This window comes from Sylvia atricapilla, chromosome 1 (assembly GCF_009819655.1).
Source record: "Sylvia atricapilla isolate bSylAtr1 chromosome 1, bSylAtr1.pri, whole genome shotgun sequence".
NCBI lineage: Eukaryota > Metazoa > Chordata > Aves > Passeriformes > Sylviidae > Sylvia > Sylvia atricapilla.
This window is the reverse complement of record NC_089140.1, coordinates 133,330,747-133,357,313: the sequence shown is the minus strand read 5'-3', so window position 1 is coordinate 133,357,313 and position 26,567 is coordinate 133,330,747. Positions and strand designations below refer to the sequence as shown.

Below are 26,567 nucleotides of genomic sequence, written 5' to 3'. Positions count from 1 at the left end.
CACTGTACACAAAGTGCCTGGGAATATGAACAGCACAACTGTATTCTCAGTATCTCCATGATTTCCACAAGCTGTACATCTCATGGGGTGTTTAAAAGCAGAAGTTCTGTAGCTTTTCCCTCCCGGTTTTATCCTACAGAGACCACAGATTGCTCAGGATTGTAACACAGACAGAGCAGCCAGCTGAAATGGGCAACAGGAGAGTGCAGTCAAACTGAATTTCTTTAAGAAGTCCATGTAACTTGGATACCAGTCTGCACAGCATGCCTCTGTTACCACCTTTTCTTTTGAGGCTATTTTCATGACTTTTTTACTTTTAAGCAATTATTCTATAAATTCACTTCTATCCTTAGAAAGAGAATTCCATTTATCAAAGGGTTATTAATAGTACTGATAGCAAGGGGAGTGTTAAAGACATAAATTCAATATCAAAATATAACTTCCCAAAAGACATTTAATATTGCATTTCATTTAAGTACAAGGAAAGAAATCCTGTATTATTAAGAAATGTTAAACTAAAAATATATGCAACCTAATGAATCTGTAAATATAACTGTAATATTTTTTTTTTTGGTGTGCAAACCATGTCTCTGATAACTGTCCAACAGCAAAGTACAACAGCCCACTTCTTGCTGGCCTCTGGAGATCTGAAGTAAATCTCCCTTTACAGCACAATGTTATTTAGTGACAATGGTTCACAGAGCAATGGATAGATGAATATTGTCCTAGAATAATACAAAGAGTATTCACTGAGGTGACTATGTGTGAAATTGACAAAACTAGAAATATTATTTAAACTGAGAAAAAAAAAACCCAACTGAATTTTATTCCTTGAAGTATAAACTACATATATACACAGAACTACAGATAAGTATCCCAGACATTTCAGGCAAAGTGAAAACTGAATAATTGCCAGGGTATGAGATTGCCCTATAAAATTCTTTTCACTCTCAAGTTTCAGTAGAATGAAATCAGAGCCCTCTTTCACAGAATAATGAACAAGAAACTCTCATATATTGTATTACATGTTAACTAAGGGATTATAAAATCCCAAAAGGAGTTTTTAAATGGAAACTTTCTTAAGGAAAGCCTAAATTTTTCCTTATGTAACAACACAAAACCCCCCAGATCTTGTTTACTACAAAAACAGATATAAAGCAGCTTTATAGTTTTTAATGAGATGTATATTTTTTTAACAGGGATCTTATGAGAATTCTTCTGGTCCAAAAAAGTAAAATAGTTTAACAGAATTCTTACCAAGGAAGATCACCCTACATTTCTCTTTATTTTTACCTCTAATTATGGAAAGAAAAAAATCTTGTGGAATGTCAGGCTAAATGTTCTGTTCTCACTTAGAATTTTCTCCTTTTTTCCCCTTATTAATGTATTTCCTCTAATTAAGTAATAGAACAAACTTTATTTTTAAGTAGAGAAATGCAGAAAATATTTATTTAATAATGAGTAAGGATTTTTAATATCATGTATAATATCAAAAATGCCTACAACCAGGCATAGTTTTACTTCTCCACAGGCAGATGGAAATCTTACTGATGTACACCTCACTGAGTTTATAACTATATTACAGAAAATTTTGATAAGTTATTTGTGACTGAGGCAGTATTGCTCAGTTGGTGTACATGATCTGCACCTTTTTTCCTAAAATTGAGCCCTTTATTCACAGAATTACAGAATGTGTAGGTTGGAAGAGACCTTTGAGGTCATCGAGTCAAATCCAGCCCCAACACCTCAACTAGATAATGGCATCGAGTGTCAAATCCAGTCTTTTTTTAAACACATTACAGACCTCCAGCTCTTCCTGTTTGTTACCCATGCTGTGTGTATTGGGATGCATGCACTTCAGCTGGGCTACTGATTTCACCCCTAACTCAGGCTTAGCATCCTTGGGCCTGCTTCCAGGCAGCCCAGCTGTGTCCCCTTCCCCTTTCGAACCTAGTTTAAAGCCCTCTCAACAAGGTCTGCCAGCTCGTGAGTTAAGAGCCTTCTACCCTTAACAGAGAGATGTATCCCATCTGGTTCCAACAAAGCAGATGCCGTAAAAGTTGCTCCATGATCAAAGAATCTGAAATTTTGTCGATGACACCAACCCTTAAGCCACTTGTTAATGATGTGAGTTCTCCTATTTCTTCCATCATTTTTCTCCACCACAAAAGGGACTGAGTAGAAAACTACCTGTGTCCCTGTCTTATCAACCACTTGACTCAGTGCCTAAAGTCCCTTTTAATTGCCTTGACACTCCTCTTTTCAATCTCATCACTGCCAGCCTCGAGTATCAGCAGTGGGTAATAATCAGCGGACAATGATCAGTGGGCTGAATCAGCCCAGTAAGTCCTTCAGGAGTCTGGGCGGTATATGTTGCCCTTTGTTTCCCTTCAGAAGGGAGTCACCTACTACTATCACCCTTCTTTTCTTCTTGATGTTAGAGGTGGAGATCTGTCTTACAGATGAATCAAAATTGGGAGGCTCACTGGGCAGATAATTTCCTAATAATAATAATAATAATAATAATAATAATAATAATAATAATAATAATAATATATAATTATATAAATATATTATAAACATAATTATATAAATATATTATAAATATAATAATTCCCAACAATAATAATTCTTACTCCCTCATCTTACCACAGGGCTTCCTTCTCATCTGCCTGGAATTTCTCCTCGTATATAGCATAAGGTGTCCCCCACACTTTGTGAGAAATGTCTTCCAGAGGATTTCTGGTCCTAAGACCTAGCTAGCATTGGCTGGAGTTCAGTTCTGGAATCCCAACTCTCTGTTTGTTTTCACTGCATCCATCTCTCAGAAAAGCTTTGTGAACATGTGAAGACTCAAATATACACCCACGTCCTCTGCAGAAAATCTGTTAAGGAAAGCTGCATAAATTTTGTACTGCCATATCCCCTTTTCTAGTCTTTTCCCACATGTAGAGTAAAACAAAAGAATTTAATGACATTTTAAAGACTTTTTAGTTTGCAATTAGAGTCTCTTTATTTATTAGCATACTTTTCAGAGTTTATTTAGTAAAAGCTGATTAATGCTCTTGGTAATTAATTTATTATTATGGTGCTCTCTCTTTGGTAAAGGATTCAGTTCAGAATTCTCAACTAATGAATGAGATAAATTTGCCTTAATCTCTTGTCAACTGCTAATCCTCTATTTCTATCAATGTATTATGTGTTCATTTTCAAAATAAATCTGATTACACATCAAAAATATTGATGCAAGTGTAATACTGCACATTAAAACATTCTATTACATTAACACTCTGTCTCTGGAATAGGAGAGGAAATAAACCCCCAAAAAAATGGCTTGTTTCAAACAGCCTGTGTTATATATATGATTTAAAAAAAAATTAAAATACATGTCCAAATTAAAAGTAGTAGATGATAATTTCAATTGCCATTTTGACCACATTAATTAATTCTAGGGATAGAAAATAACAATGTCTATTATGTAAACAAATACACTTATTCAGTAAATTGTATGCTTACCATGTACTATCTCACTTTAAACAATGAAAGGCAATCAATTAAGTTTCTTTTTCAGTTACCACGATTCCAAGTGATTAAGCACCCTCTTTTTAATAGGAACCATTATATAATACATATTATATTATATAATTGACCATAAGCATAGTGGAAGACTATTTTCATATAAGTCCAATTTTGAATTGAGAAATGTGAAGTTCTATACCACACCAAGGCTAATGTTACCAATAGATTCCCTTCAATTACTCCGTAAGTTGAAGAAATTGCAGGCTACATCATTGGTTCTACAGGCTACATCACTGGTTTCTAAGAGACAAAAGTGACACTGTTCTACTTATAAGTACAGCACTTCAGACTGCAGTATCAACACCCTACAAACCACACAGAATTCAAAATTTTAAACACAAATAAAATAAAACCTCACTTGAACTTCTTGCTCTGAGACTATTCTCTTACATTTCTTCTAAGATGTAGCCATGAAAGGTCAAAATTTCTAAATATTTTAATCTCTTATAATTTTGGACCTCTCCAAAATTTGTTAAAATGGAAATGCCTCATACATGATGTTTTAGTACACATGATCCATGGAGTGCCTCAGATTCTGAAAACATGCATTTAACTGCTTTGGCTTTTGGAAATAATCAGCCTACAAACACAATAGGTTTTGTTTATTTAAAGAATGGACGAAAGATTTACCTTACTAAAAGAGAAATGTCGGCTAAATAAGGGAAGTGAAGGCACCCAGGTATCTGCCTGCCAGAGACAATGTGAGTAAATTGAAAGTGATGCCTAAGATTGCATAATAAATGGACACCAAAGATTTAGTAAAATCATTAATGAAATATAACTGAGAATTACATCTGCATCTCTATAGAAGTCTGATCATCAGTTCCCTCAGGGCTAACCAGCAGGAAAACAATTTCATTCCAGATATGAATAGCTAAGCCTGTTAAGAATTGCATTTTGCATTCTCTTTTCCTTTGTAAACAAAGCCGTCTTTTCCACAAGGAAGAATGCCTGTGGAATCAGGACCTGAACATTACAACATAACTCCGAACCCATCATATGTTAGCTTCTAGAATTGATTGCTTGACTCAAGAATACGGAGTATACTTTTAGCTATTTTTGGAGCACTGGAAAGATGCAGGAATTAGAAATAAAATAAATTGTAATTTTTCTTGCTACTCTACTCTTCAGTATCTTGTCATTTACTGAAGTTTTAAGTAAAAGCTTCCTTAAGAAAAATTACTTTTGTGTCATGCTTTTTACCCATAAAACAACAGTTCCTACCTGAAAAGGACTACAGACCAAAATAAATAAAAACATTTCTATATCCATTTTGAGTGCCAACTTCTAAGCACTATGACAAATAGCAAGAAACAATATAAATATAATTTGAAAATACATAAAAAATTGACTCTATAAGGCATGTATTGTAAGTCTCATACACAGTTCTGGAAACAGCTATGATGACCTACTTTCAGAAAAACTTTTGGCATAGATTTAGTTATAAAATATGAATGAAGAAAATCACGGAAGTAAAACTATACTTTACAAAACACTTGGAAAAAAAAGTTTCAGAGATACAGATAGTAATTTCTACACTGAGTTTCATATGAGCACACGACTTTCTACAGAAGTAGTGTTATCTTCTGATATTGGTATGCTTTTTCAAACCTAGAATGTAAAGAGATACTTAGCCAGCCCATTGAATGATATAATATCTTCAGCAAGTACCTAAGAAACTTTTATATTTAAACCAGTTTCTACAACGTACCAGTGCCCTGACACCTGAATATCTCCTGCCTCTCAGTTCCAGAAAACTGTATTTACAGGACACCTACAGAAAACTAGTGATTTGGTTACAGATGATACCAATACATGATTCCTTGTTCCTTCCTACCATCTGAGGAAAGGAACATGATGAGACAAACCAGAGAAATTTATAAATCCATTAAACACCTCAACTGCAAGTTTTAATCCCCTGGTGTTAATGTACAATGCTGGTGCCCAACATTTTCTGTAAGATCTATCATTGGATGGAAACAGAATGGTTTGGGTTGGAAAGGACCTTAAACACCATCTAGCTACAACCCCCCTGCAGAAGGAGCAGGGACACTCTCCAGCTTGATTGCTCAGAGCCCCATCTAACCTTGCCTTGAACATTTCCAGGGATGGGCCATCCACAAGTTCTTTGGGCAACCTGTTCTGGTGTCTCACCATTCTCATTGTGAAGGATCTGAAGACAGGCAAGGTATTTCTTCATGGCGTAACCTCATCCTCACCAACCCAACCTTGTGTTACTGCAGACACAGCACCATGCACACACCTCATCCAGGGCCTGACATGTGGCCACAGGCCTGCTCACCACAACCAGCAATGCTTGTGTGACCCAGCTATTTAAAGATGCTTGTGTCCTGTAGCAGCAGCCAACATGTGGCCACCAGACAGGGCCCCTTAGAGACGCTTGTCAAATAGAGCAGCAGGAGCAGGTGTGCAGTAACAGCTCCACAAAACAACCCTCAACCCCCACCTGTATCCCAATACCCCACCAACAGGAGGAGCTCTTTCAGGAGATGGCAGCAGGAGCTGCCCTGGCTGCTCTGGTCAGGGCTAGGAACAGACAGGCCTGATCACAGGAGCAGCGAAGGGAGAGGGGCTGCCAGCCAGAGCCATGCAGCTCCACAGCTCCTCCCACTCTTCTAATTGAGGAAGAGCATTGAATTACACTGAATTACAGCTCCTCACTCAAGAAGTTTGTCAGAACACCCTATTCACAGTTAGTGGGTCTAAAGATTTTTGTGTACTCTTTGAGACAGTTATATTTCACATTTGTTCCTGACTGGAGCATCTAATCAGTCACTGGGAAACTGATTGCATATAATAGAGATAAAAAGTTCAGTTTAAAAGTACCAAATAAGAAAGACAACCTGGTATTTAAATCAGATCTAAACAAAACACACATTACACATTCTCTCTAGTGCTGAGACATACTTGAGCAATGTACAAAGAGCTGACATCCTTCATTTAATAGCTCTTATGGCAGGAGAGACCAGATTAGATCATAAAATAATGTAGTGCATTGTATATGATTTGATATTAAAGTGCATCTATACAGTTACATAGCTTTTTACTATCTCAAGGCAAAAAAAAAAAAAAAAATAGATTTCCAGGTGAGCAAATGATTAATTTTTTTTCTTACCTAACCAGGCACTTCCCAGATTTGTCTGAAGGTGACTTCATCTTTTATCTGTCATTTATTTCAAAGAATATAGAAAGGTACATGAACCAGCCCTTTCCATAACCTGCAAGTGAGCTGGTAAAACACAAGGCTGCTGCAAAGACTTGCCTACCAGTGTCTGCATGATACTCAGAACTTTCTCTATATACATTTTTCCCCTCTTCTTCATTCCCTCCTGTTTATACTGCATTCAATAAGTCACACAGTCAAGCTCTCTATCCTCCTCTGCACTGTTACTTTTCCTTCTTTCTTTTCTTTTTTAGTTCTTCTCTTTACAGTACTTGAAATCCTGCCCACAAGCCCCAAAAGTTCACTTAAAAAATTTACCACAATTTCTGACAGTGCAAATCATTGTTTTGCTCCATTTTGTTGTACATTAAAACTCTCATCACTTTGGTTTGGAAAGAACTGAGAAACCTCTTATCTGTGTTTGAATGGTGGTTAGCGCAATGCAGACCTTCAGATGGGACCTCACACAGCAGGGCACTGTAAACATTGCACCATATGAAAACATCACAGTTTTCCTTAAATACTGAGAATACAGTATATCTTCTGTATATTGAAATATATAGTATACTGTATATACTGTATTCTGTATACTTGAAATATACATGCACACATATAAATTGCTTAAATGCTTCTTTTATATGAATGTTATTCAAATATAAGTAACTTTTTTCCACGTAATATACACTTGTCCTATACAGTGTCATTACTTGACATTGAGCTTTTCAGAGTGCATTATATGGATTTTCCCCAAAATAGGAAGAAATAGGAAAAAAATCTGTAAGATTTTAAATGCTTTAGGCATCAAAACAGAAAAATCCTCCATTTTCCTAGGTAGCACATGGAAGTATCCAATTTTAATTGAGAGAAACAGAAACAAGGAAAAATTCTATGGATGGCAAATACACTTCTAGGCTGAAAGGAAAGGAATTAAAATGCAATAAAACATTTGCACTAAAGTAATATAACATAAAATTTTGTTCTGTAAAATTGTTTTGTTTCAAAATAAGGTTGCATGTTCAAAGGTGAAAAAACCTCATACACAAACACTATCTGTAATGAAACCAAATGCTTCTTGCAACATTTCAGTGACCCTTCACAAACTTCAGTAAGGAATCCCCCAAATAGAAGGGCAGGTTATGTTGGTTCCTGAAAAGCTGAAAAGTAAGCAATTAGTGTGTTAAGCAGGTTCCAGCAAGCAGAAAATAAAGGCTTCAGCCTGACCTGAAAAAGGATCTTCGCTTAAAAAAAAAATTAGTAAATGTTCAGAGAAAAAAGGTAATTGGATAATTGACCATTTTCTTTATTCCAAAGAATATTGTTGGTGAGGCAACTTCAACGGGATCTTCAAGTGATTAAACTGTAATACATAAGTATTATGTAGATTTAAATGGTAATTTGAGAGAGAGAGAGAGAAAAAAAAAATCTCGTTCCTACCAGTTTGGCTGAGTTGTGATGTGCTCCGGCTTTTTCTCGACAGTCCCACGATGGCGACCATCTTTGCACCAATGCTGGAGCGTCGCTTTTTGCTGCCGCCACCAACAGTGCCCACCGCCGTGTCCGACTGGCTGCCGTCGTTCTTCTCCAGGGTGTACATCTCCCCGCTGATGCTGGTGCTCTTAGTCATGTTCTTTCCTGAGATGGCCATCTGTCTGCTTTGCATTTTGGATGTAAAGACACTGTCAGCCAGTTGACGGATAAACAGTGCAGACAAAGAGTAAAAAGGGGAAGACAGAAAAGGACAGGTTTCAGATGGAAGGTTTTGGGAGACTGGAGGGTAAAAGCAGCTAATCACACAAGGTAGGGTTTGGTTTTAAGAGCTAAAAAGAGAAACTTTATTTCTAGGTTTGTACTTGGTCCACTGTAAGAACACTTGACTCACCAAAACTGTGTTTTAAATAACAAGCTCCTATTTACTGATTGACTTAAAACTTATTACCAGCAAAAGCATACCAAAGAATTAATGTATTCATATATCATATAATCACATTTTGTTTGGAAAATCTGAGTTCTGCCATCAGTTCTCTGTGCCTCTTCTTCTCACATATATGCACACAAATAACTTATATTCCTCTGGGAAACAGACTTATTACAGAGTGGAAAAGAACAACAGTCTGAAGCCCAGTTTTGGTTACTAAACATTCAGATAGTTCAAGGATGTTCTCAGTAATCTGGTTTAGCTCAATCATCATACAGTAATGAAGACCCATAGGTTTTTTGTCCATCTCTGCATCAACAATTACAGGTACTAGATAAGTATTTCACACAATACTTGACTGTTATGTGGCATAGAACATCAGTACTGACAAATTGGAATTCAGTTCTAATGTATCTTTTTGTACTCGTGTAGAGACTGTAAATGTGCTCTGTGTGACTGAATCTAAGCTATCTGCTGCAGCATTTCATGTGTCCCAGGGGAACCTGATCTACCAGTGGTCAAGGCTAAGGGACCTTTTCTTTTCTCAGAAATGGCAATCTACACTGATGACAATGGCATCCAAAATCCAAATTTTGCCCTGCCATCTCATTGGTAGGTATCTGAACAAATATTGAGAACTGGAAGCTCTGGGGGTACACGTGAGCCTGAAAATATAGAGACAATTTTCTATTTCAATGAAGTTCTTGTGCAGAACTTAGACCTTTATTATTCTTTTCAGTACAATGCTTCTCACCAAAAAGTCCCCATGAGATGCCATTTTAAAAAACCCACAAAACTGTGGAATATTTCTGGAACCCAGGGGAAATTATTTTTTGTAAAATCACAAATATATAAAGGCCAAAATTTTGCTTTTTAAAGAGATTTTCAAATACATATAAAGGCTGTTGCTAGAGCTTTAGGGCTCAGCAAAGGTCTCTAGAGCAAATTGTTATAAGTATAGAAAAAATATATACTCCTTTTTCCTTACCTTTAATGGTCTGAAATCTATTTCATAAAAGGAGGACATGATTGTTTCTTTATTAAGTTTTTTACAATACATATTCTGTCAATAACTTATCTATGGAATTAATGCAGTGCACTCAAAAGTAAATGAAGACCTACAGCTTAGCCACAACACAGAGGGAAAGGTAAGAGCTGGTTTATAGCAGAAGTAGACCTTTACAATTGAAAAAATACTGAGTGTACTTCTCAGGGAAGTTACAAGGAAAAATATGAATGTATTTGGATCAACAGATGGATAAGCACAATAAAAAGCTGAGAGAGAGCCATAGTGGCCTTGCCTGGACACACAGAAGATCAAACACAGTGGTAACCTGAAAGCTCTTTTCTTATCCTCTTTTAGCTCTCTTTGTTGTTACATGTTAGTACACACTGACTCTCACTGGTACATTTATCACCAAGGGAAGAGTGGGATCGGATGTGGGTAAAAAGGAAGGCAGGGAAACAGTACAAGAGAATTTGTATTTTTGTGTCCTATTAGCATCCTTAACTTGTTAGATGATAGCATCACATGCTGTATTTTTTATCAAACTAACACCTGTTAGAATTCAAAGAAAATGATGACACAGAAACTAGTTCTCAGTTTCAACATTATCTTGCATACAAAAAATACTAGAGGTCTAGAAAAATCGTTGCTGTGAAGAGCTAGTATCTTCAACTTTATCTTAAGCAAAATTTTGCTAAGAATCAAAAACTTAGAGCCCCTTATTCAGTAATGTGTTTTTTAATCCAAATTCTCAAAGGAAATGTGATTAATGTCTGCTTTCAGTCAGGTCTCTCTCTTTTCAGTATTTTTTTAAATCAGATCAAATTTGACAGAGCAGTAGAAAACTGAAGCCATTTAATTTGTAAAACTGTTTTGAAAACAGGTCCCTGGAGAGAGATTTTATGGATGCCTCTTTGGAGAAAGATCGCAGAAGAAGTCATTATTGAATCTCTCCTAGCAGAAGCCCATTCCCATATACAGGCTGATGGGGGAAGATTTTCTCTGCTTGCAGAATAACCTATTTCAGTGATCCATTTTTTCAAAAATAATACCCAGAAAATCAGTGAGTTCCTGTTGTATGGAAAATAGCAATTAATGCATTGTTTTATAAGTGATATTACAATTCAATAAAGGTACTATGTCATCAGTGGAAACAGAAATATTCTGCATTTTAATATAAAAGTTACACAGAAAAGAAACTCACCATTTCCTGAGTTGAATGTACCTTTGAGGTACTTTTTGTGTCCTTTCCAAAATGTATAGTTCTATTTAAGTGGAATGGATTACAATAGCTGCCCTTATTAATGATAATCAGTGTGTTTAAAGAGGTTGGTCACTATAGTTTCACTGTGCAGTTAGCTATGAAAGTACTACGAAATATTAAAGTTTGCTTCTTGGCTGCTGTCTGAAGGCTTATGTATCACAAAATATTTTGCTGTGTACTCCTACCAGTAATGATGCAGACTTCAGTCAGACACCTTCTTTTGGCCAACTTTTGGAGAACGGTAGAAAAGGGAATCCAAATGAGAAAGGGATTTATATTGAAGTGGCTATACCTAAAACAAGTACAAATGGCTGATTTTTTCCCCAGTCGAGCTCTAAAACTATTTTCTTCAATTAAAGACTTGGGGGTTTTCCCCTTCTCTAAAAGCAGCAGAGAAGACATCTTTGCTGCAGCCCTAACCAGCAAACAACCTTTGGAGAAAGCCATCCCATAGCAGGCACTTTGTTTTTTCACAATTCCTCTCTTAACAAAAAAGCTTTGAGGAATACATACTAGGAGAGTTCAGAGTGTTAGGAGAGTTCTGAGTTTTCAGTGCCTCATAATAGACCTAGAGTGGTCAAGAGCACTTCCTTCATCAGCACTTGGAATCCTTTCTGGCTATCCAAACCCTCATTCACTAATTATTCTTGGCAAATACTTGATACTGACTCCAGTAGAAACCATCCTTCTACCCAGCCTGCCTTTTGACAGTGCCACAAATTGATCATTCTCAGAAAAACTGGGTGTTGTATGTCAGATTTGGTTCCTTTCTGAGGTAATAGAAAGGCTGACATCAGAGTAAAATTTAGAGAGTAAATCATACAACCTTTTTCCTTTACAAGAAACAGAAGTTTCTGGAAGTTTTCTTTATATGTACATATACGCAAACATAATCTCACACAAAAAAATAAGTTAAATATGTTTAACACTATTTTAAAACAGATATTATATAAATGTAGTTTATGAAATTTTATGAGTTAATTAATACATATGCAGTAAAAATAGGGCTCTTAAGGTGTCTCATAAGATGATAATAATAATTTTTAAAACATCCTCACCAAAGAGAATATTTAGCCAGATGCTGGGGGGGGGGGGGGGGCGAGGGGGGGGGGGGAAGATAAAATAAAGGGGGGAATAAAGTAATTATCCTAGTCCAAATAATATGTGCATAATGACATAATAATATCATTATTAGAACCAAAACAAGAACAAAATCAGCACACAACCGCAGCTATGTGGCAGCCCGCAGCCTACAGCAAGAGCAGACTGAAGGTGGCAGCCAGGCTATTGCCTTTGGCTTAAAAGGACCAAATTACCAAAAAGAGCAGGATGAAGGGTAAAGCTCACACAGGAACGTTGCTTTCTGCACTATCCCAAAATCCAGGCAACCACTTGAGAAAACCAAGACCTGCAGACAGGTCTCAGTGTAAATATCATTTCAGACACTTCCGTTTTCCAGTCAATAAAGGAAAAGAAAATTTGCATAGATTTTAGAGAAAAGCAGAAAAACAAAAAACAAAACAAGAGAAAAATAAGGCAATAGGAAAGAAATTACAGTAAGATATCTATATATATTTGTAGTTTAAAGCCAATGGTGGTTTATGAGAGCCCTATTCACTAAATAGTATTGTTAAAAATATACCATATTAGCCAACTGAGGAGAGTCAAACTGACAGATACTTGTGATGTCAAAGGTATTCTAAGTAAGTTTGCTGAGGATACTAGATTAGGAGAAGCTCCTGACTCCCTTGAATGCAGAGCAGCTCAGCAGAGAGACTCTGACCAATTAGAGGTCTGGGAAATCAACAACCATATGAAGTTTAACAAAGAAAAGAGCTGGATACTGCACCTGGGATGGGGATTGTATGTACAGACTGGAAAATAAGAGTCTGGGGACCAGCACCACAAAAAGGGACCTGCGGATCACTGGCAAGTTGACCATGAGTCAGCAGTGCCCTGGCAGCCATGAGGGCCAAACTTGTCCTGGGGGAAATCAGGTCCAGCATCGCCAGCCAGGCGGTGGGGAGAGATTGTCCTGCTCTGCTCTGCTCTGCTCTGGGGTGGCCTCAACTCAAGTGCCGGGGGCACTTGAAGATAAGAAAGATAGAGAGGACACCCAAAGGATGGCAATGAAGATGGTGAAGGGCCTTGAGGAAAAACCATATGAGGAGCAGATCGGGTTACTTGGTCTGCTCACTCTGGAGGAGACTGAGGGGAGACCTCATTGCAATCTGGAGCTTCCTTGTGAGGGGAAGAGGAGGGGCAGACAGTGATCTCTTCTCTGTGGTCCCAGTGACAGGACCTGAGGGAATGGCCTGAAATTGAGTTAGGGGAGCTTTAGGTTGGATATCACAAAAAGGTTCTTAATCCAAGGGTGGTTGGGCACTGGAACAGCTCCCCAGGGAAGTGGTCACAGCAGCAGCCCGACAGAGTTCAAGAAGTGTTTGGACAACGCTCTTAGACACCTGGTGTGATTCTTGGAGCTGTTCTGTTTAGGACTGGGAGTTGAGCTTTGATGATCATTTTGGGTGCCTTCCAACTCAGGAGATTTTATGTTTGTGTTAAATTTAATATGGTTAATAAATTTAATGGTCCTTCTAGCCGATGAAGAGTTCTGTGCCACACCTAGAGCAATTAACCAAATGTGTTAGTCCTGTTCTCTGGCCTTGACAGCCTGCATACACACAGCAGGCTAGCTTACACTACCTTATATCCTTCCCAAAACAGGGTTTTATTAGGCATCCTGCCTGAAGGAAACTGACCTCAATTTATGCTGTCTCCTGAATTGTCCCTGATCTGAATCGGGGCACCTTATCAGTGTGTCCAGCACAGAGTTATGCCAAAGAGAACACAAGCTGTTTAAACAATATAGGTGATCAAGACCCTGTCCTAGACCTATCTTGCTTACTGGTCTAGACATAGCTTTAAATTCCTTGATGAGATTAGAAATCTCAGACTGCTTTCAGATTATGATATTCAACAGACCAATTCTGGCCCAAAGGCTTTTTCTGAGTGCTTTTAAAGAAAAACAGTATGCAAATATACAACTCTGTTCCAACACAGCCTTCTAGAATTGCAGTGTTAAGGTTTTGGATTTCTTGAAGGCATTATCACTATCTCTTTGCAGACTCACCTGTTTTCAAAACCTAGAGTGCAATTACTCTCTGGAAAAAAAATGTGCTTTCAAAGTCTTCCAGACTACAGCAGATAATCAGAAATTATCTGGTTTTTCTCTCCAGTTTGTCAATATTTGTACTGAACTACAGAAAGGTTAGAAAACATTTCCAGAGAAACTTCCAAAAAACAATGATTAGAATTGGCTACTTGGAAAACAATCTTTTTTGGAATTGTTGCATAGGCAGATGGGAATTCCATAAAGTGGTTAAGGACACTCTCATAGAAAAGAAGCAGAGAAATAGATCTCACAAGAAGATATTTGATTTAGTCTTGGTATCTCCTGCTTTAGGCAGACCATTCCCTTGATATCTGACAAAGATGGAAAGAAACTGTTTGTGAGATTTGGGTTAAGGAGAGGGAAGATTTCACAGTGCAAAGGAATCCTGTCCTAAAGGCAGTGAAACTGATTTGAAGCCACTTTACCTGGACAGATTATGGCTTGTAACACTTGCTTTGGTAAGATGGACTGCATTGTGGGCAAATGTTCTAGATCCTAAACAGGTTCCAGATAAAAACTTGGTTTACTCAATATTTTTGTATGCCACATAGTAAAAAACAAGTCAGAAGCTTCATTCTACCTCTCTCAGTTTCTGATGGACTTGAAAGGATTTAAAAATCTTACAGGAAAATACTAATTTTAGAACTATTTGTTAGCATTTTTGGCTGTTATATTTTCCATGAAGCAGGTACAGACACAAGAAATGCTTATTGTAACATACGTACTAAGTGGAAAATCTCATCCTCTTGCCACAGGTAAAAACCTGCAGTCTTTGGCTGCAGCTTTTGAATTAGTTGCAGAGTTAGAAGGCATTGAGATCAGATTCTTATCTACAGAAAGAGAAATATTTTCTAAAAACTGGCTGATTCATACAGTAGCTGCCAAATTTCATCAAGAACCCTTTGTTTAGGCCAGAAAACAAACAAACAAACAAACAAAACCCCAAACAAACAAAAACCACGACAAACAAACAAAACAAAAAAATGAAGCCCCAAAACAAACAAACAAGCAAACAAACACAAACAAAAAAAACCCACCCCAAAACACAAACTAAAAACCCCCACACTGATATCATGATCCATCTGCCAAGCTTGAAATAAGTCCCAGTGACAGGAACTGCAGAGGCGCCACTCAGCTTCCTCTTCCCTCTTCACTAACCTGGTGAGTTCTGCAGTAGTAATGTACTGCTAAAGATCAGTAGTAATGTACTGCTAAAATCAGGCCCTGGCTCTGAACCACACAAGCCTGTGGCAGAAAGCAGCACAGGGAGCAGTACAGAATCCCTACACACAGTGACTTTGTAATCACTTACCAATTACAAAGAATACCACTTATTCTACAAAGATGAAGTAAAGATGTAACAGATGTTATCTGTTTCAATGACTGATGGACTAAAATTATTATGAAAAACTTGATCTTTTTTTCACTTATCAATGAATACATTTTAATAATACCAGTGTTAAGAAGCACAGGCTTTTTTCCAATCTACAGTGCTGTTAATATTTTTAAATGTGAAGGTGAAGACATCAATACAATCCATTGTACTGTATATTGTTGGTAGGATTTTTGAGGATGCTGTTTTTATTTTTCACTTGTCTTTATAGCAGTACTGGAAATGACAACTTGTAATGTCACTGCTCTGCCATAAGCATATGCATCAGAAAATCAGATTTACAAAAGTCATTTGGCGGACCTTTCAGGTTTCTTTATTTCTTTATTTCAAAGTCAAAGCAAAATTAATATTATTGCTTTCTAGCTTAGTTCTCTGGTAATGATCCCTAATGAAAATAAGGCATCCACAATACTGAAAAATCCATGTTACCAAGTGTGTAGTACAGCTGTGGGCTGTGATGTCCTAGGGAAAGGATTTTAACAATTTTTCAATTGTTGTAATAGATATTTTCTAATATATGTCTCCTGTAAGACTGGAAGACCCACTGAAGACTTTGTTTACTGCTTTTTACAAGCAGGAGATGAATTTTAATGCCTTTCTTAATAGACCTGTTAACTCAGTCAGAGATGCTCTTATTTCATTAATTTACTGAAGAAATTTAACAAAACCAGCATTATGGGGACAGCTGTGATGGAGGAAATAACATTTCCATGGGAACAACGCTTCCGGCCAGTACTCCTCTGCCAATTCGCATCAAAGAGAGACACCGCAGGTTCAAAATGATAATGACTTAGTCTCTGGAGATCCACTTGGTCAAGAATTATTCTATTAACTTCTTGGTGGTATAAATCTCTAATAGCTACTGGACTGACTCAGTAATTAGGTTTATTTTATTGAAATTATAACAAGAAAGTTGGGGGAAAAAATAGGGGACTGTTTATAATCTATTTTGTTATGTATATTACTATTCAAAGAAAACTAGTGGCCACATCTCAAAATATAAGTAGCAATTTTTCTATATGAAATTTCTTTTTTCAAAGGTCTCTTTTATTACAAATCAGGAATACCTGCTACAGTACATACGTTGACTTGAGCTGTATCTCTCCTTCTCTGACAGATGTAAAACTGTTCACATTGCTTTATTATTATAAATTAATAGATGTATAACTTCTTCCATGACATCTCTAGCACATTTTTTTCATATTGGAACAAATGGAAAAGTTATTCGGGGTCAGGGCATTAGATTATTTACAAAACATAGCCATAGAAATGAATTATGCAGAAAAAACACTGTAACAACTAGCTGTTTTGGAACACTAGCAGTTGAATTATACACAGAGCTTCAGAGATTTTTGATAAAATTTCTCACCTTCTCTGATAGAATAGTTGGCTATTTTTAAAAAATAAAAATACAGTTGATATTTTTGTTAATTTAAATTGCAATTATAATCAACTATATTAATATTCATCTTATGTTGATAAATTTTCAAGTTTTCCTCTACAAAGTTACAGAAAAGCTTTATTACCCTGCTAATGGTAATGAATCCTTGATGAAATGCCTTTCTTTGACACAGTGAACTTAACCAGCCATTTACTCTGTGTGGATGCAAAAAAAGTCTAGCAAGAAAATTATTTGAGGTCTAGAAGTCTTGCATTAGTCAGCTGTCATATGCATTGGAAATAAAAGAAGTCCATATGAGCTCTGAAGGTTTGGCAATAAAGTACATTGCAGCCAATAACCAAGTAAGCTTTGAATAACATCCAAGTTCTTTGAGTTTAGAAAGCATCTTGTTTAACTCAGCCTGGCAAAGAAGCAGTTGTGTTGGTAAAAGCTGGGTAACAACAAGCTTGCCAAATTAAAACTGATCAAATTGAGACTGTTCTCTTGCAAAAATGTACCTTGCATATCAGAATCTGAAAGCTAAATGTTGTGTGCCTGTTCAAACCTGCTGTAGAATTAGTCTTCCAACAGGGATGGAGGAGAGGGCCCAGTTTTCTGTATTAACACTGCTAAGTCACAATCTACACTGCAAACATGCTTGGTGCTGCTCAGTGGTGTTTCCTGAAGGGCTGAATAGAGCTCTCTGAGATGAAATGCAAGCAGTGAATTGCAGAACCAGACATTAAATCCAGTATGTGTCCCAGACCTCAAATCACCAGAGAAATAATGTAAGATCGAGTCAGAAAAGTGAGAAAAAATTTCAGACTTGAAGGCTGAAATGCTCAAAAATATACAGAGGTAAGAGACGTTATGTTTTGCCTGAGGATAAGAAGTACCATGAATTATCATCTTGCTAAACTGAAATTTCTGTGAAGGAGATTTACTTATTTAGAAAATTCATTGACAATTAGAAAATTTTGGAGATATATATGGGGGAATTGGACAGGATGCTCTACTGAGATTATATTAAGAGAAAAATCACATAATACACAGGGAAGGGACAGATGTCTTGAAAAAGCTTTATTTAAATAAATTGCTGTCAGCAATATGGATCTCACTGTAGCTGCATCTAAACTTCACTCATGAAAGACTATTTCTTTGATCAGTCCCCTATTGCACAAAGGGAATATGCTCAGGCTCATTTTAATGCTTATGCGCATGTATGTGGCAGTGGCTGTCTAAAGAATAAAACAACTCTAACATTTCCTTCATCCTTGTTAATTTGGGTTGCTTGAGGACTCTGAAAAATCAGGGCCAGAATAGGCACTGCTAATATCTCCCAAATTCATAGCATGTCTCTGAATTGATCTCCTGGGACTGAGAACTAAACAGACATGAGCAAGAGATCTGAAGCCGTAATTACTTCAACCAAAGAGACATTATCTGGGACATCATGAACTTGCCTGTCTGACTTCTGTCACTTTGACAAAATTACTTTGAGTCACTTTTGGTCTCTGGGGGAAATTATAAAAGCAGACAGAAAACTTAAGACCATCATAAAAAGAAAATGTGAGGAAAGGTGTCTCACATCTTTCTGAACACGAGCCTGCAACCCTTATTTTTCTGAGCTGGAGAAGGCAGGTCTATGACCAAATATCCCTGTTGAGAAAATATGTAGATGGCACACTATGCAAGTTCGAAGCAACTTTCCTCTTTTTTACCTTGGGCCTCCATAGGAATTCTGTTTATGTTATGGCTACTATCTGGGAAGTACTGGGCTCTCAGTGGTATTTGAAAGGAAAATTGATTTCCTGCAGGGAGCTATCTGATGACACATCTCCCAACTTGTTTAGCTAGCACCTTATGGACTTTAGGAGAATGGACACCACATGAACACCACACAGGTACATTGAAATTACTGAAAATGTTCAGATGTTCGGTCAAAAAACATTGAAATCAGATATATGGGCAATGGCCAACCAGTGGAGCATTATCTTTCCATAGATATTAAGCACACAATAGTAAGACCAGCACTGGGCCCCTTATCCTTAGTTAAAGCACAGTGCTTGCTAGATGGGCCTGGCAATGTGTTTCAAAGGCAATAGCACAAATCCAGCAACTGCATTTTAGAAATACTTCTAAGAAGTAACATGCTTTTTGGAAGGCTAAGTGGTAAGCTTATTAATTATTTTTAATTAAGTATATTTTTAGGAATATGTATTAATTTTAAAATATCTTATCACTCTTCTATTAAAATAATACTCAGTTCAAAAGAGTGAAAACATACATCACTAAGACAGAGCCATGTCTGTCCAATCATAATGCCCAAGAAAGAAAAGTCTTATAAGTTTCAGTATTTCATCTCTTGTCTTTAAAATTTTCTACACCACTTCTAGCTTTTGCTGTTGCTATTATTGTCATCAGATCTGTTGTGCTCAATCCTGTAGACATAAAGATAAAAAAGTCTGTCCATTGAAAACTTTATGATTTAATCTAGCTTTAAATATTTTCAGAAAATGATTTTTTTATAGCTCACTTAGAAGTGCAAAACCTAATTTCAACATTTATATTTGCTTCAAATCCTCATTTTAATTTTTTCATTCATCTCAGCTTCCTTGCACGTCTACAGGGATTTCTCCCTGCATTTCTTGTAGTTCTGTCTTGTTTAAACCACTGATGCATTGTTTTAAAATAAACTTTAGTAACAGAAGTGCATCAGTACTTTATATAGATCACAGCCAGAGCTGGCTTATCAGAGGTAAAAAGCTGCAGAGGGAAGCAGTCTCAAAGATATTGCATTACAGTCAAAGTAAAAATGTCTGGGTTTCCTTTCAGATGCCTTATATCAAAGCTGCAGACTGTTTCTAATGACTTAGTTTTATTGTTCACCTGTTAATAATGTGTACTTCCAAATTCACTAATTTCTTATATCCCAGCGTATCAAAATGAATTTACTAACTGTAAAGGAATCTATATATCTTTTGTATTTACTCCCAAGTAACAGGAAAAAACCAGGTCTCCAAGGGTTCTATAGACAGTGACAAATAACTTAGAAACAGGTGACTTTACTAGATTTCCTAAATTATTTTTATTTTATTCTGAGTACAGATTTCATAACAAGTATATTTGTTCATATAATTCCATTTGGAACCATTGATTTTTTGCATATTTTTTCTATAATATTTTTCCAGAAGCTATAGACAATTTTCTTCTACCTGTCATCTATGAAAATGTAAAAAGCCAAATAGCCAAATTATTGTCCGTGTGTGTAGGTACAGACCCAATAGCTCTATGAATGTACAGATTTTGAATATTTGCCTTTCTGTAGAAAACTAAAGGTAAAAATCTTACATTAAAAAGTAGTGGCTTTGAATGTATGCTTCAAACAGGCAAGAGTTTTTCATAAACTCCTAACAGACTCCCCCCCCAGACCAATAAATCTTATTGAAAAGAACATTTCTTTAGGTCCTTTGATTTTAAAGACACATTGTCATTATGTAAGCAGCTCTGCTTATCTAGTCATAAGAGTGCAGAAGAGTTACGTTAGAGAGAAACAAAATGAAGTTGCTGTTTCTTGTTCAAGGACCCAGTGCATCACACCTGCCCCAACTGCCTGGTTATTGCAACATTTTGCAGCTGAAAAGAGCTGGTGAACATTGTACTGCAACCTGCCATTGTCATCCCAGGAATGGCAAGATCACTTCGTTGTCCTGCTTTCCCTGAAAACCTGCATGAACCTTGGCATAACTGGACCCAAGTTCTCTCTCCTTCCACGGCAGAGATGACACTGGGTGAACCTTTATTGATCTATCTATCTATCTATCTATCTATCTATCTATCTATCTATCTCTGTTGGAAGCACAGACTACCTGTACTGCAATTCTCCTAAAGGACTGATCATGCAGTGGGGAAAGAGTCTCAGGCTACCATTTTCTCTTCCAAACATGTGCCCTGTTTGCCTACAAAGGTCAGATACAATTAACTTCTTTCATCTAGTAGTGCAGTTGAAGGAGTCATTGAAATACTTTTGAAATAGTTTTAAGAAACCAAACAGCACATAGACATTGAAAATGAATTCTTAGTGTCTATTATCTTTTGTATAGGTTTTTATATTTTTACCAGAATAAAGACTTTCAAAACAATTACTGGCTTCTACCCCTGTGAAGGAGCTTGTAAATGCTGCATTAACATGCCTTTTTTTTTTTTTTTTTTTTTTTTGAGAAAAATACTGCATTTGCATTTAACTGTTAACTGCTGCAGTCACAGTGGAAGGGTCATGAAACCTGAAACACTAAAATTACAATTTAATGAAAAACTAAGGAACAAATACTCATCAGAAATCAATTTTAAAACATTCCTTCCTTCAAATTAAAACCATTTTAATTATACAAATTCAATTCTATGAAGTCTTTTTTTAACTGAATGAACTAGAACTAGAAAATGAATTTGAAATTAATCTATACCTAACAAATGAAGCGGCACAAAAAGCATGAAGAACCTTTAGAAAGAGAAAAGGTTTTGTTTCTGAAGAAATACATTACTTAAAGCCATACATTGCACTCTGTTTCTTGAATTTTTAAGTGCTCTGAAAAATTAAATCCCTGCTGAATTTTTCCACTACAAATTTTCTTTTCTTGGTTGTGTCATCTTCCTACTTAGTCAGCTCTATTCCTACTACCATTTTTTAGAATTTAATTCCTTTCTTCACATGGGATATCACTGATTCCTTTCAAATACATAGCAAAACTTTGTGACTTGCACATGCTTTTTATTTCCCATTTCTGCCCTTTCTGTCCACCCATACAGATAATCTCTTTGTCCACTCTCTCACCATTTCAAATGACAGATACTGCAGTGCTTTTCTCTAGCCCGGGCAATTTTCCCAATAACCCCTTCCAGGATACTAGAGAAAAGACAAGTTTCATGGCCTTTCTATGTGGTTGTCTCATCTTCCTCCACACATCAGTAAAAGGTTACACTCTCTTTTACACAGTTGTACATAATTCATCCTTATTTCCTAGTATCTTAGCCTTTGTTTCTTATTAAATTTATCGTCTCTCATTCAAGACCGAAAGATCAACTCATGATCATCAAACTTGCCTCTCATTCACTTGACAAATTTTTAGCAAGCATCTCATGTTTTGTCCTCATTGTCTTGAATGCTTGAAAACAGGTCTCGAGAAACAGTCACAAAGATACCTTATTTTCTGTCCTCAAATCTCTTCTTAGCATTCATTCTCTGCTGTCAAAATGTGCCCAACACTGTGTTGTGCCTATCTCTGTCACGTGGAACATCTCTTAGTTCTTCTGTGCTTCCCTCTCTGGACTCATATATTATTTCATAATTTAGACTCTGTGCGCTTGGAACAGAAGTTGTATTTTTCTACTGTACATTAACAGTGAAATCCTGCTCTGTGACTACATTTGTTGTGTATTCATGCAGTAAAATAAAACTATTGCGACCATCAGAATTAACACTTAGGATTGATATTTAGAAAAATATTAAGAAAGGATAAAATTTAGAGCAATCTTAAACAGATTACCTTCAATAAAAAATATTAACAATCAAAGATTATATCTAAGATCTCTTTATTTTTAGCCCTGAGGATATCAAGGATATGGAGTAAGAAAAAACATCAGTGGACTCTACATAACAAATACTTAACAGCAAAGCTAGAGCCACCCTTGGTTTGCTAACATGTTTGCTAAAAGAGAAAGAGCAAAATTATGATTTCCCTATAGGTCAAGCAGATGCCAAAGTTTAGTTTTATAAGGTTTATTAAGGCAAAATCTGATGCTACAACTATTTCTGCCAAAAAAAGATTAACTGATTTAATGTACTCCAGTGCTCCAAAAGCTAATGCCTTTTATTGTGCCAAGGTACTCTTTGAAACAGGCATGGGATGAATTAGTGCTGGATGTCTGTGTTTACAGTCATTTCAACCCACCCATGACCTCAGTAGATTGAAGTATTACCTTGGTAATACTATTACCATTACTCATGTATAAACACAGTAACATCAAGAGGTATGTGGTATCCTCAACAAGGTAATTTTTGATGATGGAGTGATTGAGAGAAGCCCCTGCACTCCAGAGTGCCCAGAGGAAAGGTGACTGCTGTCCATCTACAGATGCAACTCTGAAGTAAAAATATATCTTGAAAATTCCCATCTGCAATACAACTTTCCTTGACGCTCAAGAGCTCAAGAACTACATGATAACTTACTACTATTCTATCAAGGAAGAATTGTCCACCTTTGTTCTGCTGGGTCTCTCAAATCCCTATTGATATGTTTAATTGATACAGTTGGTGGTGTGTCTGAAAACATTCTCTTTGTTCTGAAGTCATTATCTCATCTTATAAATTGTCAAATGTGTGTTGTTTTAAAAATTGTCAGAAAAATGAGCAGCAGGCACTAAATTTTCAAAAATGCTGACAATTGATCTGGCTTGTCCACTGAACACACAAATCATAATATTTCAGTATATTAATGAGACATAACTATGTGTGTATATAAATGTGTACACATACCTATAGCTGCCCCTATCCAGGAATCAATCTGGCTTTTCTGTTTGGTTCTTATTCTAGAAAAATGTTCAGACAATACTAAAAAAAAAAGCACTGACTCTACTATGAGGAATGAGAGGTGAATATAAACTTTTCTGTTTATTTACATACTAAAAGTGGTCAATATGTACAAAGTGGGCAAACAATATTAGAGACTCATTTCCATGAAGGGAGCCAAAAATCTAACACAAACAAAAGTCACTACACAACAGTCACTTAATAACATCTTGTTTCTTTATAGAGTAGAGGCTCCTGACTTGTGTACTTCTTCCTGAAGGCAGAGAGCAGATAGCAACCAGAAAAACAAGCTGGCACAGGAAATAAGGAGCTATTTCTCAAAAAGGACTTTGCTTTTCATAGTGGACAGCATATTGGCCAAAGACCAGCTTGAATGAAATCTAGAAACCAGGAACAGAGTCATGCTTTTGAAAGGCAGGACTTTCAGATCCATTAGATTGGGAAATTAGTGGGAAATGGAAGAGAAAAAGATCTTTAAATAATCCTTTCACACACTACCATACAGCAGTCCCTTGAACACATATGCCAAGCCACTCCTAAAGACTGGTTCTAAACAACTGTTTTTGCTAAAATCTAAAATGCATGAACATGAGTGAAGGAATGATGGCACAATATATACAACATGGCCATAGTAGTATGGCTATGTTAGTTCATATCACCCAAGACTATTCACTAGGCATTTTGATTCTCTCTCTGTATCCCCTTTGGTTTGATTATGCTATGTATGTAAGCAGATTAAAGCATGTACAAGTCTGCAGCAAGATAAGAAAATGGATTTCCATAGATTGCTCTGTGGAATATAGCCTAATGTATATGAGCACAATTTCACAGGCATAAGTTATTCAGAGATAGTGCATAATTGTCAGGCTAAAAGAAAATTTATTTTTTCTGAGATTTTTCTGCCATTCTTGTATGACTGAGAATGGTCCAAGAAGATTCATCAAATCTGAAACTCATTTTTTTAATGAAGAAAGAGGAATGTTGTATTTCTCTCAATGCCACATATATGGATTTTGCAATACAATATGTCAGACATTTACATTGTTTTAAGGATTTGTAGCAAAATGTATAATTCTAGAACACCATGTGATAGAACCAGAGCCAGTTGTGCTCCAATGTTTCTGGATTCAACACAGCAGCTGAAGTGCATGTCCCTTCCACAATGCAGCAATCCTTGACAGTTATTCACATGGAACAAAAAAAAAAAAAAAAGGAAGGCTCTGCTTTATCCACATTGATTGTCAATCAGTATGCACCACAAAGAGGACTGAAAAATATTCCAAATTTTCTTCTTTAGTATGGCCATAAATAAAAGTAAAGATAATTCTGATATTGCTGAGTTTTTACTCAACAAAACATCTTTCCATTAAATAATAATTGAAGTAGGAAACATAATAAAGAAGTTTACAACTTCTGCTGTTTATTACAGTCAACCCCAAACTTTAGTCTAAACTAATTTAAAAAATAATATGCTGCAGTTGTGTGCATATTAATGAGTCAAGTTGGTGTGCTGCTTCATTTGGTATGCAGAACAAGTTCACTGAAGCTGAGAATGAAACTTGATTAAATATGAAAGCATAATGACTGAAAGCAAAAACAAACAAAGAAGAGCTGTAGAGAGCATCGGCAATAAGCAAGCAAAGGGAATAAAAATGGAAGATGAGTAGGGTACTGGTACAGAAGAAAGAATAGATCTATATAAACAGAAATATATTTTACCTGTCATCCTCTTTCCCTTCCTCAGCTTGGTCTTCTTGAGCTTTTTCATCATGCCCTGATTCTTTGATCTCCTCCTTGTCACAGTTCTCTGTCACCTCTTGCCCTTCCCCTTTTTCATTAATTTCTTGCTCTTTTGCTTTTTCCTCCTCCTCCTCCTCTTTTTCTTCCTCCTCAGGAAATACTTCATCTTGTTCATCCCCTTCCAGCCCTCCCTCTTTTTTCCCCTCTATATCCCTTGTCCTTCTGAAGTCAACAAAAATTGAAAAAGGCATGCAAAAAGAAAAAAAAGAAAAGAATAAATTAATAAGGTCATGGAGAAGAGCATGCATGAAGAAAGGAAATGCAAAAGAAATGAAATAAAAACTAAAGGATAGAAGCAGACATAACATAAGTCATGCTGGCTAGGAGTCCAGCCTACACTAGAGAGCCTTGGAACATTTTCTTTGTAAGTCCCTATCCAAATAAAACTTGCATGGCAATACCTCACATTTAGAAATAAATGTATGACAGAAACAACGTGGTCCTAACAATACTCGTATGAGCAGATACTTAACTTTTGCAAATGCTTTCTTTTAAGAGAACAATTTTCTGAGAATTTCTATTCATGATGGCAGTGGGTTACACCTTCATTTGTGCACCAAATGAAAGCCAAAGCTCCTCTGAGTGCACACAGGGTGCAGGCAAAGAAAATACTGTGTTTTGGTCAAAGATACATAATGTACATCTTGTTGAAGAGCAGAGCAATGATGGTACACCTACAGTTAAATTGGACTACTGTAAGTATTAAATAAATTTAATTGGTCTGTGTAAGTATTAAATAATACATCTATAAAAGAAAAATAAGATGCCTCTGCTGGCACAAATTTTCAAGTTAAACAGTCTTTTCAGCCATATTAAGTATATTTTACAAAATGGTTTTCAGAAAGTGTGTCTAATGCTTGCTGACAGCGTATGTTTGTTATTTCAGTGTATGTTAGATAATCCAAGATGACAGAACTTGGCTAAAAACAAATTCCATGAAGACTTCAAAAAGCATTAGATAAAAAAAAGACATTTAAGGCAGTATTTTGCAAAATCCCTGCAAATGTCATCCTAGGCAAAATGCTCATGTCAAATAAAATATTGGTAAGTGTTCCATTACTAAGATTACACAGCTATAGCTGACACTACAGGTCACCATGCTCACCTTATTTTCTTGTTTCCCCTGGGACGCTCTGACTGGACAGACATGTAGCTCGTGCTGCTGAAGCGCGAGGCGCTGCTGGTGCGGGACACGGCCGAGACGTCGCTGACATCGCTGTCCGAGGACTTGTTGGAGACATTGTCCGAGCCCCGATGAGGATCCCGCCCTGACCGGTACTGCAA

At 36.5% G+C, this 26,567-nt stretch overlaps 1 protein-coding gene across 22 annotated transcripts in view; it reads right to left on the bottom strand.

Annotated features, from left to right (window-relative positions):
- Nucleotides 1–26,567, bottom strand: part of RIMS2 (regulating synaptic membrane exocytosis 2) — a 453,372-nt gene that overhangs the window by 45,085 nt on the left and 381,720 nt on the right. For 5 of the 22 annotated variants that reach the window (XM_066334670.1, XM_066334663.1, XM_066334697.1 and 2 more), the window contains 2 exons: nt 26,389–26,561; nt 8,198–8,439 (listed from right to left, as the gene is read on the bottom strand). The exons of 14 other annotated variants lie outside the window; for them this stretch is intronic. In XM_066334670.1, the coding sequence (XP_066190767.1) occupies nt 8,198–8,439; nt 26,389–26,561 (415 nt within the window). Of the gene's footprint in view, nt 1–8,197; nt 8,440–25,202; nt 25,446–26,388; nt 26,562–26,567 lie in introns of those variants that run through there. 3 more of the 22 variants (XM_066334653.1, XM_066334632.1, XM_066334638.1) reach the window with 3 other exon arrangements.